The following is an 18,244-nucleotide window of genomic DNA, read 5'->3' on the forward strand; positions in this document are numbered from 1 at the left end:
TCTCTCTCTCTCATGAATTGAATTCCACTATTAAGCCCTCTCTATATTATTTTGTCGATTTCTGAAAATATTTTTCATGTACCAACCGAACACCGATAAATAAAAGTTTAAAGTTTGTTTTTTAAAAAAATATTTTGCATGTAAAATATTTTACATCGAAACAAACGAAGCCGTACTCTTAGCAAGTCGAATACTAATCGAGTTCAGAGTACTTGTTTCGCTTAATAATCCTACTCATTTGTGTCCATTTTACCGGCTCTTCACCATATATAACCAACTGCTCATTAGTTCCTGCTCTGGAATCTGGATTGTATATCTATCTATAAATGTGGTAATATTCTTCTGTAAATTGCATTTAAGGATACCATAGAGGACAATATACATCTCTCTCCATGACGAGAAATAAATTTCCTCAGTGGTGGCACCATTCGATTACAATTGGAAATTTATCTAATGAAATTCCCCAACGGCTAATTAGTTTTTCACATAAAAAATATTTGAGAAGCAATAATGAAATACTCCAATTAAAGGCTTCTGGAAATTATAAGTTCTTGCTTAATTGGTTGCAGTTAATATGTGATGCACAGTTACCACCTTTCATTATCAATATGAGTAATTAAGAATGTTTTCTAAAAATAAAGAGTGTGTTTGGTAGCCTTTTAATAGTTATATATATATATGGTCTTTGGTAACAGAACCGGGGGAGGCGGTGTGCGCACCGTGATGTGCTCATTCGGGCTGTTGGTCTCGGCAATCAACAGTCCGGATTTGTCGAACAGTTGGATAGTTGAGATTACACACAGTACCGTGCGATCCACACTATTGATTGTCGAGCACAGACTGTTCGGATGTAGAAAACTGAAAAGAAGCATTAAACAAAACCATATTTCATAGTATTTTCGTCATTAGCCCGACTATGGATACATGATTTGTTGTACAACAAATGTACACTGGACATTGTTGGACCAACCTTGGGATTCTACGTAAATGGTCGGAGTCATTCAATTTATTTAAACTATTTTTTTTTCCAGGATTGCAAGGAAAAATCCTCAGTCGAACACCTCTAAAGGCGTAATCAATACATTTAATTTTTGGTTCCTACAAATTGAGTGACTAAAAATAAAATGAATTAATCAAGCCTTACTGATAACTAATTGAACTGTTTTTTTACAAGCAACAACATTAAAAAAAAAATTTAAATAATTAAAGGGCTCTGATCATTTTTTGAGGGACCTCGAGATGAATCCGACACAATCTAGTGAACATTTGGTGCACACCAAAAGGTGTACCTGTAGTTTTTTTTTTTTTTGTCATTGGGAGATAATTACCGGCTGATTATATTACTTCAAATGGTCAATTCTCTCTTTAAAAATCCACGGTCACTAAGGTGCAGCCGCTTTAGACCCTAGAAAACTTACCAACTGATTTTTTGTTTGTTTGTCCTTGGCAGAGTTGGCCATGAACTAAAGCTCAAGGTGCAACCACTTTAGGGCCTAAAAAACTTACGAATTTTGGGGAGCCCTCTTATTCTGGTACCCATTATAATGGTCTACAAAATGGGTCTCATTTTTAATTTTTGCTTTAATCACCCGAAAAATCAGGTCTGGCCCTATAATTATAGTAGTATACTAAATTGACTAAACAAGAGGATAAAACAATTTTAACAAACTACACACCTCGAACAAAAAGGAACAAGATCTAAGCCACCCGAGGAAAACTCTAAGCCTATGTACACAAATATATCCAGTAGTGCATGCCCGTGGTTGAAGGCACGGCTCGAACGATCGATACACTCAAATGAACAGTAAACTCACGTGCAATATATCAACCATTGTCCAACAAATCTAAGTATGCAAAAAACAATAGCTTAATTATAAGATAAAATTGGATGAAGTTAATACTCAAGTCATAAGTAATAACCTAAATCAAGTGTAAGGGAAGACTTAAGGGAGCCCTTCCCTGATTCCATCTTTGAAATTCCGCAACACATTCACGAAGTAGGCATTGATCTATCAACAGCATGGAGAGATATAGCGGTCGCTAAGTACCAAGTACTGAAATCGAAAAAAAAATAAGGTAGCGATACGTTACATGCGTATACGTATTGATAGAATCATGAAGAATCAGGTAATGCGTTTTGTGAAATGTTCTTGAAATCATTATTGGCATAAAAGAGCGGTTTTTGAACCAAGTACTTATGAATCACGTGATACGTATCGCCACTCATCTTATTCAAAACATTTTTTTTTTCTTCATTCACAAGGCTAAAACACTGATACGTACATTTTGTGGCCAATACGCGAAGTATCGGTGCCTATTGATAACCTCAAAATTAGTAACCTAGTAGGTGATGATACTTCTTATTAATGAAATGGTGGTACTACGTATGTATGCCAGTCCTATGGTCATATACTGGTAATATATATCGGACAAAACACGCCGATTTATCTGAAAATATTGGTATTTGATGTCTTAACATCCATTTCATAGCAATAAGCATACAGAGACCATGGGTGTTCGCGAAAAGAAGTCTTAAAATTAATACAATTAAGAACCAGATGTAGAATCTAAATCTAAACAGAAAAACGATAATTTTGATTGAATTTTTTTTTATAATTCAGGTGTCCGGGGCCAGCTAGACACGAATGGCATGTCTAGATTGATTTATTACCAAATCATTGTTTATTATATAATCTCTTCTCCCTTAGTTCTCTTACAAACTCAGATACCCACTAGAAGTAAACAGGGTGAACCAATGGCATGTTTGCGAAATCATGGATGGTAAATTCTGATAAACCATTCCCACTAGGGCTGAAATCATACATAAAACCACCACCGGTAGCGGCAGATCGATCCTGGCTTTCGGCCAGAGACGGTAAAACCTCGACTTCCAAAGAGACAGAAGACACCATGGAAGCTGGCAGCGGTGGAAGGAGACACGGAGAAACGGCAGCTCTGGGTGTGATAGGAGCGGAATTCGGTATTGCCACCTCTACCTGTACGGTAGAGGTGGCAATACCAAGGACTTTGTTGACGGCGGGCTCTGCTTGCTTTAGCAGCCAGTCTATGGTCTGGCCGCTTGTGCGGTGGCCCAGCACCTGACTCAACTGAAACACGCGTGCAGCGCATGCCGTCGGGATGCGGACGCGGCGATCTCGGCCGTTCACCTTCACGTGCCTATCCTTATTCTTGGCTTTTGATGCACCGAGTTTGGTTGCAGAGTTGGGTTTTGGCTTGTTTCTTGAGGAGGAGAGAGAAAGAGTCATTTTTTTTAGTCTCTTTTTTCTCTCTCTCTCTCTCTCTCGCCCGGATACCTAGGGTTTACTATTAGTTTAGAGTAACTTAGAAAGGCTGGCTAGGCTGCCGTATTTATAGAGAAATGTATATGTCACAGTGTAGCTTAGTTGTATGCTCGTAATTCAATTCATATCATATTTATAAAAGGTAATTATTAATTTAAAAAGTGTAAGTAGTAAATCACATTTCGCCACGTATACATGAAATTAATATGTTGCACAAATGAAAATATAAACAGGGTAAGACAGAGATCGAAGATTATTTGGTAGGGTTGTAAATGAGGCACAAGCCGCACAACTAGATATATAACGAGAGAGTGTTTCAATTTTATTTACTCAATTAATAAATAAAATAAGAAAATATGTTCACTCTTTACTTGTGTTTTGAACTGATTTAAAATTAACTAATGTTACCCGAGTCTATCATGATTTTTTTTTTTTTGTCATGTGATAGAAGAGATCATTTATATCATGTGGGAAGCATAAAAGAACAAACTTGGGACATTACTACATCAGTTTTGAATTATGATAGTCCACGAGATAACTAAGTCCAAGAACTAAACTCCACTTTTCCACCACTGCCTTTTTCGGTCCTACCATGTGTTTATTGTTGATCTGAACTGTTCATCTTGTAGACCCCAAATAATAGTGTATCCATGCAAAAGATAAATTTGATCGGACATCGATAAGAGTATCAAATATTGAATTTTTTTTTGTAAAATGGACAACTTATCTTTATTATTATTGATAGAAATCAGATTATCCATTTTATAAACTAAAATTCAAATTGTAGTATATTTATCGACTTTTGATGAAGCTTATTTTTTGCATGACAATACTATACCGCGGGTCTTATAATATGAACAATTCAGATTACAACAATATTAGATGCTCGGTGTGGTGGAAAAGTGGGGTTTTATACTAGCAGTGGATAGAATTTATTCTCATATCAGAAATAAGCTCATCATAGGAAAGAAAGAAAGAAAGGAAATTAAACACCCACATGCAAGTGGAGATTCAAACTTCTATTCTCCTAATGAGATGCAAGAGTCCTGACCAACTGAACTAGCCCCAATTGATTAGATTGTCATGATTAGCTTAGTTTATTTTCTTACATTTATACCTTTATTGATCAGGCGAGTATTGGTTCATTTGGCTGTTCAAACTTGTTTTTAAAACTTTATGTTTTAAAAATTGTATCCAAACTTGACTAATTAATTCATTATTTCGTCAATTTGAAATGTACCTTAATTTCACGAGTCGAAAGCGAGTGAAGCTTAAATAACTTGTTTCATTTAACAACTATACATCAATCCTACTCTTTGGTGGTTAATTTATTTTGTAGGCTCTCCACCATAAATGCTCATTATTTCCTTATATGTCAAATGAATATTTAAGGTACTTCCATTATATATATATATACACACACCACGGATCAAGTGAGGGATCCCTCACTTTGTAAAAATGCGGGACTATTATTTTCCGATCAAATTTTGAAAATCCGAACCGTTCAATGTGTGCAGAACGTGATTATATATATATATATATATATATATATATATATATATATATATATATATATCGGGCGGTTCAATGGACAACTAGTTACTAAAAAAATACCTCATAGTTCCCAATCGAATTTTGATGATCCGAGCCAATCAATGTGATCAGAACGTGATTTTAAGAGTACACACAAGAAATTAGTAAAAAAAAGACCGAAAAGAGCTTGATCTGAGCAGTTTTTAACTTAGATTTAATGAACGGTTCAATTAAAAACTGCTTAAAATAAGCACTTTCCGGTCACTTTTTTTACTAATTTTTGTTGGGCACCCTTAAAATCATATTCTGCACACATTGAACGGTTCGGATCATAAAAATTTGATCGGGAACTATATGATTGAGATTTGGGATGTTTTTTTCGGGAACTATATATATATATATATATAGTGTGCTATTATTATGCTATAAATTGGTTTTAATTTAAGCCACAGAGATGACAGCGTTTGATTTAAAAATTGGAACCTAATCTAAAGGAAATCCAACGCAACAATATTACATGATTATTAATTTATTATTGCATGCATGCATGGCTTGTCCAGCTAATTAGTACGGAGTAAGTTTTTTTTTTTTTGATAATGCAGGGTGTCTCAGGCTAGCTTGCGCATATTTCGGACTAATCTCTATAGCCCCGTTTCACACGCTTACGCATGGGATGAGGTGGCCCCAAAAGTTGTTAGCAAGGAGAATCGAACTTGAAATCTTAAGACGAAGCAAAAACACCTAAAGTCCCAGGCACTATTTGGCCAAGCCCTTTGGGTTAGCAAATTAGTAAGTTCTTGTTTGGTTGCAAGAAAATAGCTAATTCTCTCACATGATTTTCATATGTGATGCTCATGTGACGAGAAATTAGACCATCCATGCTCACGTGAAACTAACTACTAGCTCAATGTAAATGTCTTGACGTGTAAATCATTCAAGCCAAAAACTAAGTGAATTGGTTAACATACATGCATGTAACTCATTCAAAGCGTGCTTTCTTAATGAAATAGACTATCAGAATTCTCTAACGGTCCGTTTTATATATCATTGACGCTCATTTTTTCTTGGGCAAAGTCACTTTCACTTCCTTTGGTTTGGGTCATATGCGGCTTCACCTCTTCAGGTTCAATTTGGTGCCGATGCACCCCATGTGCTTTATGAAAGTGTGCAGATGCACCCAATTTTGTTCATGTTAATGGAACCGTATCTCACACGCTTCTTGAATCTAATAAAAAACTAATCCAAGTTGTTCATAATGTATTAATCAAAGAGTAGAGCATTCAAAGCATTTCTGTAAAAATAAAAATAAATAAAATCACGTTGATCAAATTAACATCAATAACTCGGTGATCTTATTCTTGTTAAAATGAAAGATAAGTTTAAATTTGAATATATACATTCATATAAATTATATTCGACCATGAATAATAACCTATATATATATATATATATATATATATATATATATATAAATTGAAAACATAATAATAAATTTAGAAAATATGGTCTCAAATTCAAGTAGGTCTATCAACTTGAGTTTGAAAAAGCCAAGAGGAGAGAGGAGCAGCCAGGAGCCAAAAGAAGTCAGGAAGAAAACAAAGAGAAGCCAGAAGCTAGGAAGAAAACCTAGAGATGCCAAGAGATCGAAGCAATGAAGAAAACCACGAGTCTAGAATCGAGAACTAGGACTTTAAGAGATGATGGAGTGGAAGAAACTAGGGTGAGAGAGCACGAGAGCGGTGAAGAGACATGGCTAGCAACGATACAGAGAAAGTCGTGATAGAAAGGGTTGATTGAGAGGCGAACTAGGCAAGTGAAAGTGATAAGGAGTTTCGACATATAGTACATTGTGAGTGCCCGATGGACGGTGGCGAGGCTTAGGCCGCCCGTTGGAAAGCAAGTATCACATAGGACTTATGTCTAATGATTCTGATACAATGTTAAAAACTCTGATACCAAGTTAGAAAAGTAAAATTCCAAAAACCTTACTTTCGTTGATGTATTTATATAAAACATAGCCCTAACATATAGTTTATATAGGTTGCAATGGAATGCTAACATTTATATATATTTTTCATTCATCTCATGAAAATCAGTAAATAAAATAAGCCATTCACAAAGTCAAAAACTAAATAAATAAGTACAAACCAAAATAAACCAAATTCGATTGTTACGACGTGCTAAACTCTACCCTAAAAGTACCAAAACCAAAAAAGATCAATTGAGAATGATGTTGTGCAGTAGTATGCGCAATACCGTGCTGAGTACTTCCAAATCGTCAGATTGTGCATCCGATTGCTCGAATCTCATCTCGGTAATGAACAGCTCTCGATCGTTAGTTGCCAAAATGAGATCCGATGGCTCGGAGGCATCCGACGGCTCAGATATGCTAAGGTGCACACCCCTTAAACCTTACCCCCTTTTTTTCTTTTCTTTTTTTTCTAATCTGACTTAAACCTTACCCTACGTCAGTCAAAATAAGGCAGAATCGATAAGTAAAGATCACGCTAAACTCAACTAAAGACTACCAAAAAAGAGACCCCTTAAACCTTATCCCTTTTTTTTTTTTGGACTTAAACCTAGATACCTGATTAGGAATGAATAGTGATATCTGACGCTTTTCGAACCCCATGGTAGCGGCGCTCTCTTGAACGATCCTTTGCCCTTTCCTCCCTCTGTCTCGTAATTTTAGTCCATTACGAAATGTCATGTCATTTTTTAAATAAAAAATAGAGTACTTTCAAACCTAACTCTTCAAATTCTTCACACTGATTTAAAAGTCTCAATTAGGCCTTTAAACTGGTGCGAAAAATACGAAAATTAAGCATGAACATATTTTATTTTATACTTAGGTGTTGTTCCACTTACACTTATAGAATTTTTAGAAAAAGTGCACGTTTTGTGCTTGTTCAAATTTTTTTCGCGTTTGTTAGTTTTGTGACAATTTTTTGTAGATTATTGATTCGTGTCGATAAGACAAATTGAAAAGTAAAAAAATAATTTTTACCCAAATATTTTGAGAAATAACCGCTTTTAATCATTTTTTTTCTTCTTAAAAGTGGTTATTTCTTAAAATATTTGGGTAAAAGTAAAAAAAATTTCTTTTTTCGATTCATCCCGCCGACATGAATCAATAATCCACAAAAGTTTGGTGCAAAAATAACAAACGCCAAAATTTCATTTTGAATAAAAACCAAAACGCTCACCTTTTCTAAAAGTCCTGAAAGTGTTAGCGGAACGGAGCCTTAAAATAATATGATTTTTCGTAATGGACTAAAATTATAAGTCGAAGGGAGTAATCAATTATGGGGAGCAGCAGCCTTTCTGAGGAGACCGAAGCAAAACCGAGCGTTCCATGGGTCCCAAAACAATCCAATCTCGTTGCCTTTCTCCAACGCCCTCCTGCGCACGAACTCCTTCACCCAGTTGCTAGTAAGCACAAAACTTTCTGTCGACCATCTCTTCAACACCAGTTGATGCACAGTCCCGGTATCGATGTCGAAGACTGAAACCTTGCAACCCGTCACAACGTCATTCGCACAACCTTCGCGATCCCAACACGGCCCTATGTACGGAATGACATACTTTTCGACGACGTCTTTTCCCAGCAAGAGGCGTGAAGAACCGTCGACGTCGCTCTTGAACAGGGTTTTCCGTATAGTCCAGGGGTCGTAGGGTTTCAAGCCCAACTTTGTGCAGACGCCCAGACGGCGTTCTTCTTCCTTCTCTTTGCGGGTGTAGAACCGGAAACCGGCTACTCGTCCTGCCGCGATTGCGTTGTTCATCTTGAAGCAGGGAAAAGGCACGTTAGGTTGGGGAAAAGAGAGAGAGAGAGCGAGAGAGGTGTAGGGTTTGTCGAAACAATTTTTTTGGTTGGGGAGCAAGGTGTTAAGAGATGGCCTATGGATAATGTATTCTTCCTTCATTGCCAAGTAAGAAGGTTTATGTTTAATTTATAGGTTCATCAAAAAATATGTTCCATTTCAAGTAGGAAACTATAATGAAGACTAGTCCGAAGTGGGATATGTAAGAAGAAAAGGGATTGGGCTGAGTTTGTGACCGACCATGCTTCCGGAACAACTGTGCTGGCAATAATATTGTCAAAAGCGCAATAATATTGTCAAAAGTAATTACGATAAATATTAGAGATGACAATCTCAATCTATATTTTTTAACCCACCAAAATTCGTCCACTTTTAACCTAACTCAGTCTGCCCATAATGTATAATGGGTTGAACCCATATCAATCCACATTTAAGTGGATTTAGATGGATTAAAAATAGGTTCATTATGAGTTGAAGTTAAAAAACCCATCCATTCTTCTTCAGGGCTTTCCACGATAATTTCTAACGTCGCAGCTAGAGGGACTACTAGTGTGATCATGATTGTTATTCCACTAATAGGTTCTTAAATCCCGCAAGCCTATTCATCCTCAGGTCTTACTTCAATAATAAAATTGAATTATAATTGATCAATTAATTCAGTTTGAGGGTGGGTTTAGATTAAAAAGACAAGCGATTTATTGTCTTTATTCAATTTTTTTTTTGCATTTGTTTATTTTGCGTTAAACTTTTGTGACTTATTGATTTGTCTCGATCAAAGAAATCAGAAAAGTAAATTTTTTTTAGTGAAACTCAATTTTTTTGAATAAAGACAAAAAAAATTTTAAAAAAACAGTTTCTTTTTTTTTTATACTTATTTTTGTCTTTTTGAAAAAAATTATGAGTTTCGATCATAATTTTTTACTTTTTCGATTCTTCTCGTCAAGACAAATCAATAAGTCACAAAAGTTTAGCGCAAAACTAACAAATGAGAAAAAAAAATCACTCGTAACTTTTTAATCCAAAACTACCCCGTCGTTTTATCCAAGTCCACAAAGAAAAGTCAGCAGACCAAGTGGTCACCTATACTCAGGATAGGAATTAAAAGGAAAATTTCTCCTCCACTATCTCATGTTTTAAAACACCATTCCCAATACAACTGTGAAGTTGTGTGTGTATCATTGCTCGTCTAAAAAGTATATTGCAAAGTGCGTCTTGTGCATTTCATTTTACTTTTTCCACGGCTTTCTGTATCAGGAGCAGCATAAATAGTAAATACATGTCCTCTTAAAACCATGGATTGTATTTGCTTTTACACAATAGGTGACAGTAGATAGAGATTTAATATTGGTGATTAATTGACTTTAAAAACAAAAAAAAACAAAAAAAAAAACAGGTCAGATCAGGTTTGGGTTTGACTTGACCCGCATTCGACCCAACCTGTTTCAACCCGCTAACTTTTAACCCATATTTGACCCGCCCATATTTGACCCGTGATCTGTTTCAACCCGCTCATTTACCACCTCTAATAAACATGATAAATGCGGGAACAACACATGATAAATTTGCAAAAATATTAATGACTATTTTGAGATATGTCATGATCTATTGTTCATGACATATTTTTATAATTCATGGTCTTTTTTTCTAAATCTACCATGTTTTTTTTGAAACGGCAAAATATTATTAATAAACTTGATAGGGTACATCAAGTTGGGGAGACGAGAGGGAGATCCAACCAATGATTGGACCCTGAGGGCGTAAAGCAAATCTTCGTACCATGCTTATTGAAATATACCATCTATTTCATGACATATTTCAACAATTATTCATAATCTATTTCAAAAATTATTTCATGAAAAGCAAGATTCAACAAATATATATACCACCTACTTTCATGACATATTTCTGAATGAAAACAATCTATCTTCAACATATAGGATTGGACATAGGATTCGGTATTTTGTGGGTGCTGCCTGATCCATATCTTGATGTTCCAAACAAAGATTATGGAGGTGGTTTGTTTATCAATAGGCAAGTCGTTCATAGGCCACAGTTTAAGTACGTACAATGAGAGGCAACAAACTAGGAATAGGCCTCGCCCGCAGTATGACAGGCGTACAAAGATGACGCAGACTCAAAGGTGAGAACCATTCCAACAAAATTCGGGATGAATATGAAGGGATTTTTTCTGATGATGATGCATAAGCAATTGTTGTTCATGTTCTCACAACTCACGGACACAAGATTTTAGCTCAGTGATAACAAAAATGTATAAATTTTTTATATAGCAAACTATTTGCAAAAGAATATATGCATTCCGATTGAATACTTTGAGCTAGCACTACGACAAAAATTGTCCATCACGACGATAAGAATATTTGTCGCTAAAGTATCAAATTTTTATTGCTTATGCCTATAGCATAGGTGAGGAAACACTTCATCACCTATACATTGTCGTAGAAAGTATAGACAATGAAAACATTTTCGTCGCGGAAAATTTTGTCTCCAAATCCGTAAATTAGGCTACAGAAATTTTTTTAGGGAGCTAAAATTTCTAAAATGAAAGTATGGCTGTTGAATTCCGTGGCTTCTCATATTCAAACTCGAGATCTCCGATTTCTAATCAACACATCTTTCCGTCTAATACTATATATTAAGCTCTTATAAATTAAATAATACTATTGTAAATAAATGTTATGATGGTTGTTAGGTAGCTACTAATGTACTCCCTCCATTCCAAAAAAAAAAAAAAAAGAATCTGGTCGGCGAAAGGACTTATTAAAAAAAAAAAAAACCATTTTTGTCAAATGAATTCGAACTTTTTTTAACAAATTAGTTCTAGATCTTGATGAATTCTTTCAATTCATGAATAAAACATTGAATTTTTTATGACAAAATTGTAATTTTTTTTTTTTGGAAGTTCTCAGTTTTGCAAACTAATCTCTTTTTGGAATGATGGTAGCAGTTAATTACTCCATCCATCCCTATTTAAATGTCTACCATTTCATTTTTGGCTGTTCCAAAATAAGTGTCCCTTTTGAAAAGTTAATAGGTAAAGTGGTGGATAATTTTGAAAAGTGAAAGTAAAAAATTGATGTGAAGGATAATTTTAGAAAGGAAATTGGTTAGACCTCATATCAGGCACTCCATTGATGATGGGCAGCACTCTATGTTGTGGTTTGATTACTGGCTTCCCTCAGGTCCTATCCTATCGAGTATCGACAATTAATGAACAGGTTATTGATAATTCAAGGCTCGGAAGAAACTGCCTACTGAGTCTTATTGTGATGGTACCCGCTGGAGATGGCCTTCAACGCCGAAATACTCACTCGCCTTTGGTTTGGTGGAATGCTTGTCTCGCTTTTGGTGGTAGTTCTGTTAATCTTTGCGTCTGCATGCATGGGCATAAAGAGAGCCTGTAATTACGCATATAGCACCAGAAAGGTAGAAAAGAAAAAGTAGGAATATACATCTGATCGGAAAATAAAAAGATAAGTAGTATAAGTAGAACGTCCACTTTGCTCTCGTCGAACTTAAGCCTCTTCGAGTTGGCCACGGGGCAACAGCCTCTGACACCCCACACCATTGCGATAGGAGGAGGCTTGCCCATCTGTCAAGAGGTGGCAGGAGCGCAACGACCTAGCCCAAACCTACTTAGATGAAGCAGCAGGCGTATGAAGAGAGCGACAACCCTTCTTGGAGATAACTCCAAAAGATCAACGAAACCGAGAGCTGCTACACACACAGCAGTCTATGCACAGATTGTGCACAGATTTTTTTGTGGGGCCCACCACGGGTCCCACACAAATCATCCGAGCCGTTCATTAAATGTAAAACAGTTTTTCAAAGGTCCTCGTAAAAAATAGGCTCAATCCAATACCTATAGGTGCTTCATCCAACCATCTAACTTTTCATTCAGATTTCCGGTTAATGAAAAGTTATGTGGTTGGATCGAGTACTTATAGGTATCGGATTGAGCTTATTTTTTATGGGGTCCCTTGAAAAAGTGTTTTACATTTAATGAACGGCTCGGATGATTCGTGTGGGACCCGTGGTGGGCCCCACAATAAAATCTGTGCACAAAGTGTATGTGTGTGTAGACTTTCTGAACGAAACCTAGCCCAACCTACTTAAACAATGTAAAGGCTTGTCCCGTCTAAAGGAGGAAGAAAGTAGACCTTGTGGAAATTTCTTGGAGGTAAAAGTTTTTTTTTCTTCTCGGCAAACGAAACATTTTATAAATCTCGAAATGGGTACATCGAGGGAGAGAAAATTAGGAGAAGAGTACAAAATACTATCCAACAAAGGTTGGATAGGTAAAACGCTTTAATTTTCACTACAACTCCACTTTCCGAATCCCATCTAGATATCCTTTGAAGTCCTCCACTGTGTAAATCTTAATGTCAAACTTGGCCTTCATCCACATGGCTACTCTAGTTTTAACAAGAACCACAACCTCTCATGCATGTGCTGAACCATTGTTGAAAATGACCCCATTCCTCACTATCCAGATTGACCAAAGAGTTGCAAAGAAACAGACCTCCCAAATACATTTCTCCAAATTTCGAAACCCATTCTCGAACCACCACGATGCAAGCTCTACTAGAGAGAATGGGCAAACCCATTGAATTTTCCACCATTCCAGAATATTGGACCAAACTTCCCATGATACACAGCAATGTAAGAGCAAATGCTGGGGAGTTTCAACATTTTCGGAACAGAGGGGACACAGAGCCAATTGGATTTCAGAGATCAATTTCCTACTAAATAGCACTGCCCTTGTTGCTATTCTTCGTTGAATGGCCATCCAAGAAAAGATTTCCACCTTTGAGGGGCTCAAATTCTTCCACAGAGAACCCAAGACACAATTTCTTGTTTAAGTTTGAGTTTCCCATTGTTTATATACTGATTTGGCGGAGAACTTTTTGTCTGCTGTCCATACCCACAAAAGCAAATCAGGTTTTGATGGATCTAAGGTCACGCCTTGCAGTCTTTGCTTTAACTCCTCCAGATGTTGACTCTCTCATATACGTAACCTTCCCCTAAATTGCAAGTCCCAGTTACTACTGGCCCCTCCGATACAGACCTCACTTAGAACCATATCTCTCTGAGTAGAACGCAAGTACAATCGTGGGAAATCCTCTTTAATTGTTGAGTTACCCAACCATATATGATCCCAGAACAGTGTATCTTGACCTGAGTTTACTTGCACTTTAAATCCCTCTAGGATAGAGAACTTAACCAAGGTCCGAGTCATTATTTCCCACTGAACAAATGTCCCTCCAAACATTAGAGATTGAGCCATTGTCTTGTATGTACAGGAGCCAACTCCTCTGAGCTAGATTATATTTCCCTCTGATAACCTTTGCCCATAATGAATCCTTCTTGTTGCCGAACCGCCACCACCACTTAGCAAGTAAAGCCAGATTCTGTTGCACCAATCTCTTAACCCATAACCCACCGTTTTCTTTTTTCCTGGTAATTCCCTCCCAACTGACCAGATGCATCTTCTTCTTTTTCGGTGTGTCTCCCCAAAAAAACTGTCTTTGTAATTTCTCAAGGGTCCTTGCTACTGCCTTTGGCATTTTGAATATAGACATGTAGTAAATTGGCAGCGTGCTAGAGTTGGAATTAACAAGAGTTAGCTTGCCCCCAGTGGAGATATTTCTCGATCGCCAAATACTTAACCTCTTCTGAGTCTTCTCAATGATGGGCTCCCATGTTTTAATCTTCCTTGGATTAGCTCCAAGGGGTAGCCCAAGGTATTTTATGGGCAAAGATTCCACTCTACAACCCATCACCTGAGCAAGGGCTGTAATCTCCTCCTTTTGGACCTTAACACCACATAGGGAGCTCTTGGAATAGTTAATCTTTAAGCAAGACATTAATTGAAAACATCTAAGTATCCTTTTAATGTTCCCCATCTCCTCCAAATCGGTATTACATAATAGAATTGTATCATCCGCAAATTGAAGATGAGAGATAGTCACTCCATTATTCCCCAGCTTAACACCTTTAATAATGTTTTTCGCACGGGCTCTTTCCAGCATAATATTGAGAGCTTCAACTACGACATTGAATAAAAATGGAGATAAGGGATCCCCTTGTCTCAACCATTTCTGCGTTCGGAACTCTTGTGTGGCTGACCCATTGATCAAGACAGACATATAAACTAAAGAGTAGCATTCTTTAATCCACCCATACCACCTCTCCCCAAATCCCACCTTCTTTAGCATATCCAACAAAAAATCCCAATTTACACAGTCGTAAGCTTTCTCAAAATCCAATTTAAGAATTAGCCCCCTTGAGATGAATGCTTCCAACTGCGAATGGCTTCGTTAGCAATAAGAACGCCATCAAGAATTTGTTTACCCCCCACAAAAGCCGCTTGAGGCTCACCAATAATAGATGGGAGATATTGCTTAAGCCTGTTAGCAAGGACTTTAAAGAGAATTTTGTAAATACAGCTCACCATGCTAATAGGCCTAAAGTCTCCAAAAGTAGTAGGGCAATCAATCTTAGGAATCAACGCAACAAAAGTAGAGTTAATACCTTTCGTGAGCTTTCCATTTGAGTGAAATTCTGAAAAAAATAGGAGCACTAAGTCCTTCATAAATTCTCACCCTTTCTTGATAAATGAGAAATTAAATCCATCTGGACCCGGAGCCTTTAGACTACTACACCCTTTCAGAGCAGCCCTAATTTCTCCCTCTTCGAACTGTCTTTCTAGTTGTAGAATGGCATCTTCAGGCAAGTGTCTCTGGAAAAATCCCCCAGAGTTGGTCTGACCTTTTTTTCCTCAGTGAAGCTGTTGCGAGAGTAATCCACTGTCGCTTCCTTGATTTCCTTAGGGTCCTCCATTGCTCTCCCATTAACTTTGATTGAACCCACCATATTTCTTTTGAATATGTTATTCGCTATGATCTGAAAGAATCTGGTGTTCTTGTCCCCCAATTTCAGCCATTTAACCCGAGATTTCTGTCTCCACGATGATTCCGTGAGCTTATAAAGCCTCCAATACTCTGCTTTGGTCTTGCATCTTAGTGCCTTTTTCCCCTGAATCAAGCGGCCTATCCTCAACCAGGACATCTAACTGGTGAATTTTAGCTTCATTGTCCTGCAATGCAAGAATAACATCCCCAAACTCCTCTTTGTTCCAAATCTTCAATCTATCTTTAACGGCTTTCAACTTTTGGACAATGTTAAAACCTGCCCACCCCGACACCTGAAAACCTTCCCACATTTCCTTGGCTAAGATCATACACTTCGGGTTAGAGAGCCAAATATCCATAAACTTGAAGGGTTTAGGGCCCCAATCCCTACTATCATCCATAATTGTCGCTGGACAATGGTCGGAGATTGGTCGCAGAAGGCCCCACTGTAGAATATTATACTTTTCGAGCCATTGGTGAGATAGCAAGAGTAAAGTTGAGAGAAAAATTGATAGAAAAAGTGTAAAGTAGAGATGAAAATTGACTCATAAAATTGTGTGTTTGTCAAACTAGGACATTTAAAAAAAGGAGGAAGTATGTAGTACTATTGTGATATATAATGTCACTACATATATGCGTAATTAATAATACGAAAAATTATTATCCTAGAAAAGGGGACAAAATCTAGGCTACGTTTGGAACTAAAGGAAAAGATAGGAAAATAAGAGGGAAAATTTACTATTCACTAAATTTGAAATCTTTATTTACTTTCTCCCTTTCTCTTTCAACCAAACAATGGAAGGGAATTTTTTTTTAATTTTCCTTTCTTTTTCTTGAGTTCCAAACAGAGCCCTAAAATGAACATTAGGCAACAAAACTAAATTTTCTCGCCTAAAGTGTGCGACGAGATCGATTTCCCTTGCCAAATGAATCCTTTTGCCAATGAAATCTGATTTTTCCTCTAGCAAAGGAGATGAAAATAAATTTCTCGCCACAAAAAGGGTGCACTTGGCGACGAAATATTATTTCATTGCCAAATGGACCCTTTGCCTACGAAATCAGTTTTCCTCGTTAGCGACAAAAATTCATAAAGTACATCTGGTGACGAAATTGATATTCATCGATCTGATTACACTTCCAAACACTTAACATATATATGATTAATTTTTCACGCTTCTATCATACACATTCACATATTCTAATTGTGAGTTTTTTGTAACCCAAACTATACAGTCTACGATCAATCTTTATAATCCACGAAAATAATCTGTGCCAAACACCCACTAAAAGTAGCTAGCCAAGACCTTATTTTGGCACTCCAAAAGTGTCATGACCCGCGTCAGCTGACGTGTTTAACTCTTAGCCTAACCACATAACTCAAAAGATTAATCTCAAGTTAATATAGTAGTTGGCCGCGTTTCATTATATATGGAATCTTACAAAAAGACTCTCCACTTCACCAACTTAATTTTTTGCCTCGGATGTTTTCCACTAGCTACTTGTGTATATGAAATGTTAATTTGATCCGTTTTTCCCTACTAGCCAATGAAAGTGGTCCTCCTCTTCCTTCCATTTTTTGCTTCTCGATGGCAAAAAATAGAGAGTATTTAGTGTCGGAATGTATTGGTGAAAAAGTGAATAAGCAAAGTAAAAAGTGTATTTTGTTGGTACTTTTAACTAGCTAATGTCACGTACCGTTGGAGATGCTCTTATACTCACTGCCAACGATTGGAAACTCTAGCGAACCTTTTGCCGATTAAAAATAAAAAATCTAGTGAACATTTTTTTTCTCGTTGACACGAGTAAAATTAGAATAATTAAAAACTAAATACTAGCGTACAAATAAAAACATCAATACCGATCAAGAAGAAAACAAATAAGTTGTTGAATTACCCCCAAAAAAAAAAAAACAATCACACCCGTCCATTTCGGCAATCAATGGTTGAGATTGCTTTGCCTATCAAAAAAAAAATACTTGAGATAGCTTTTTAATTTTGACCGGTAAAAGTTATTTCTTATACCGGCCCAACTTGGTTTTCAATCTGAATCGTCCAAAAATACTTTAGAAGCGTGTGATTGAACTCCGTCAAGCCCTCTTCACAAAATGCTCCGCAAATGAGATTTTCTCCAGAAATGAGATTCAAAGCTTCTTTTTGCAAGTGACTGCATGTCTGCATTTCTGAACCTTAGTTGGTTATGACAAGTGTCAAATTTAGAGTTAAAGAGCAATACAAAGAGGCAAGAGCATATATATACCAAAGAAAAAGGCATCTATATATCCCAACCATTAACGTTTCTCAATTTCGCATTTTGATTCCCAGATTCATCGAGAAAACAACGTTTCTACGTCAAAAAAATAATAATTAAGGAAACGGCGTGAAGATCGAATCCATTTTTCATATTATTGACTAAGATATAAACTTACAATATGTAATAATTACGATTAAACTTGATTCTCTTGAAAAGAATTTTGATCGTCGAAAGTGTCAGAAAGAATAACACCCATATAGGCACGGGTCAATGCCAAAATTTTAAAAGTATGTAAATGCAAAAAAAAAAAAAAAAAAACACTTGCACACACACACTCATAGGTGGGCCCCAAAGATGTACAAGGTGCTAGCAAAGTTGCGGGTCAATGAATTTAGTATGTATG

At 36.6% G+C, this 18,244-nt stretch overlaps 2 protein-coding genes across 2 annotated transcripts; both read right to left on the minus strand.

Moving 5' to 3' along the window:
* Positions 1-2,732: 2,732 nt before the first annotated feature.
* On the minus strand, positions 2,733-3,266 carry LOC131313871 (transcription factor TCP15-like). Its single transcript, XM_058342369.1, has one exon. It carries the CDS (start codon positions 3,264-3,266, stop codon positions 2,733-2,735), a length of 534 nt encoding a protein of 177 aa, XP_058198352.1.
* A 4,868-nt stretch (positions 3,267-8,134) lies between these two features.
* LOC131313872 (B3 domain-containing protein At2g33720-like) lies at positions 8,135-8,620 on the minus strand. Its single transcript, XM_058342370.1, has one exon. The coding sequence runs from the start codon at positions 8,618-8,620 to the stop codon at positions 8,135-8,137; it is 486 nt and encodes a 161-aa protein (XP_058198353.1).
* Between the last annotated feature and the right edge of the window lie 9,624 nt (positions 8,621-18,244).

The sequence above is a fragment of the Rhododendron vialii genome, chromosome 13a (genome assembly GCF_030253575.1).
Source record: "Rhododendron vialii isolate Sample 1 chromosome 13a, ASM3025357v1".
Classification (NCBI taxonomy): domain Eukaryota; kingdom Viridiplantae; phylum Streptophyta; class Magnoliopsida; order Ericales; family Ericaceae; genus Rhododendron; species Rhododendron vialii.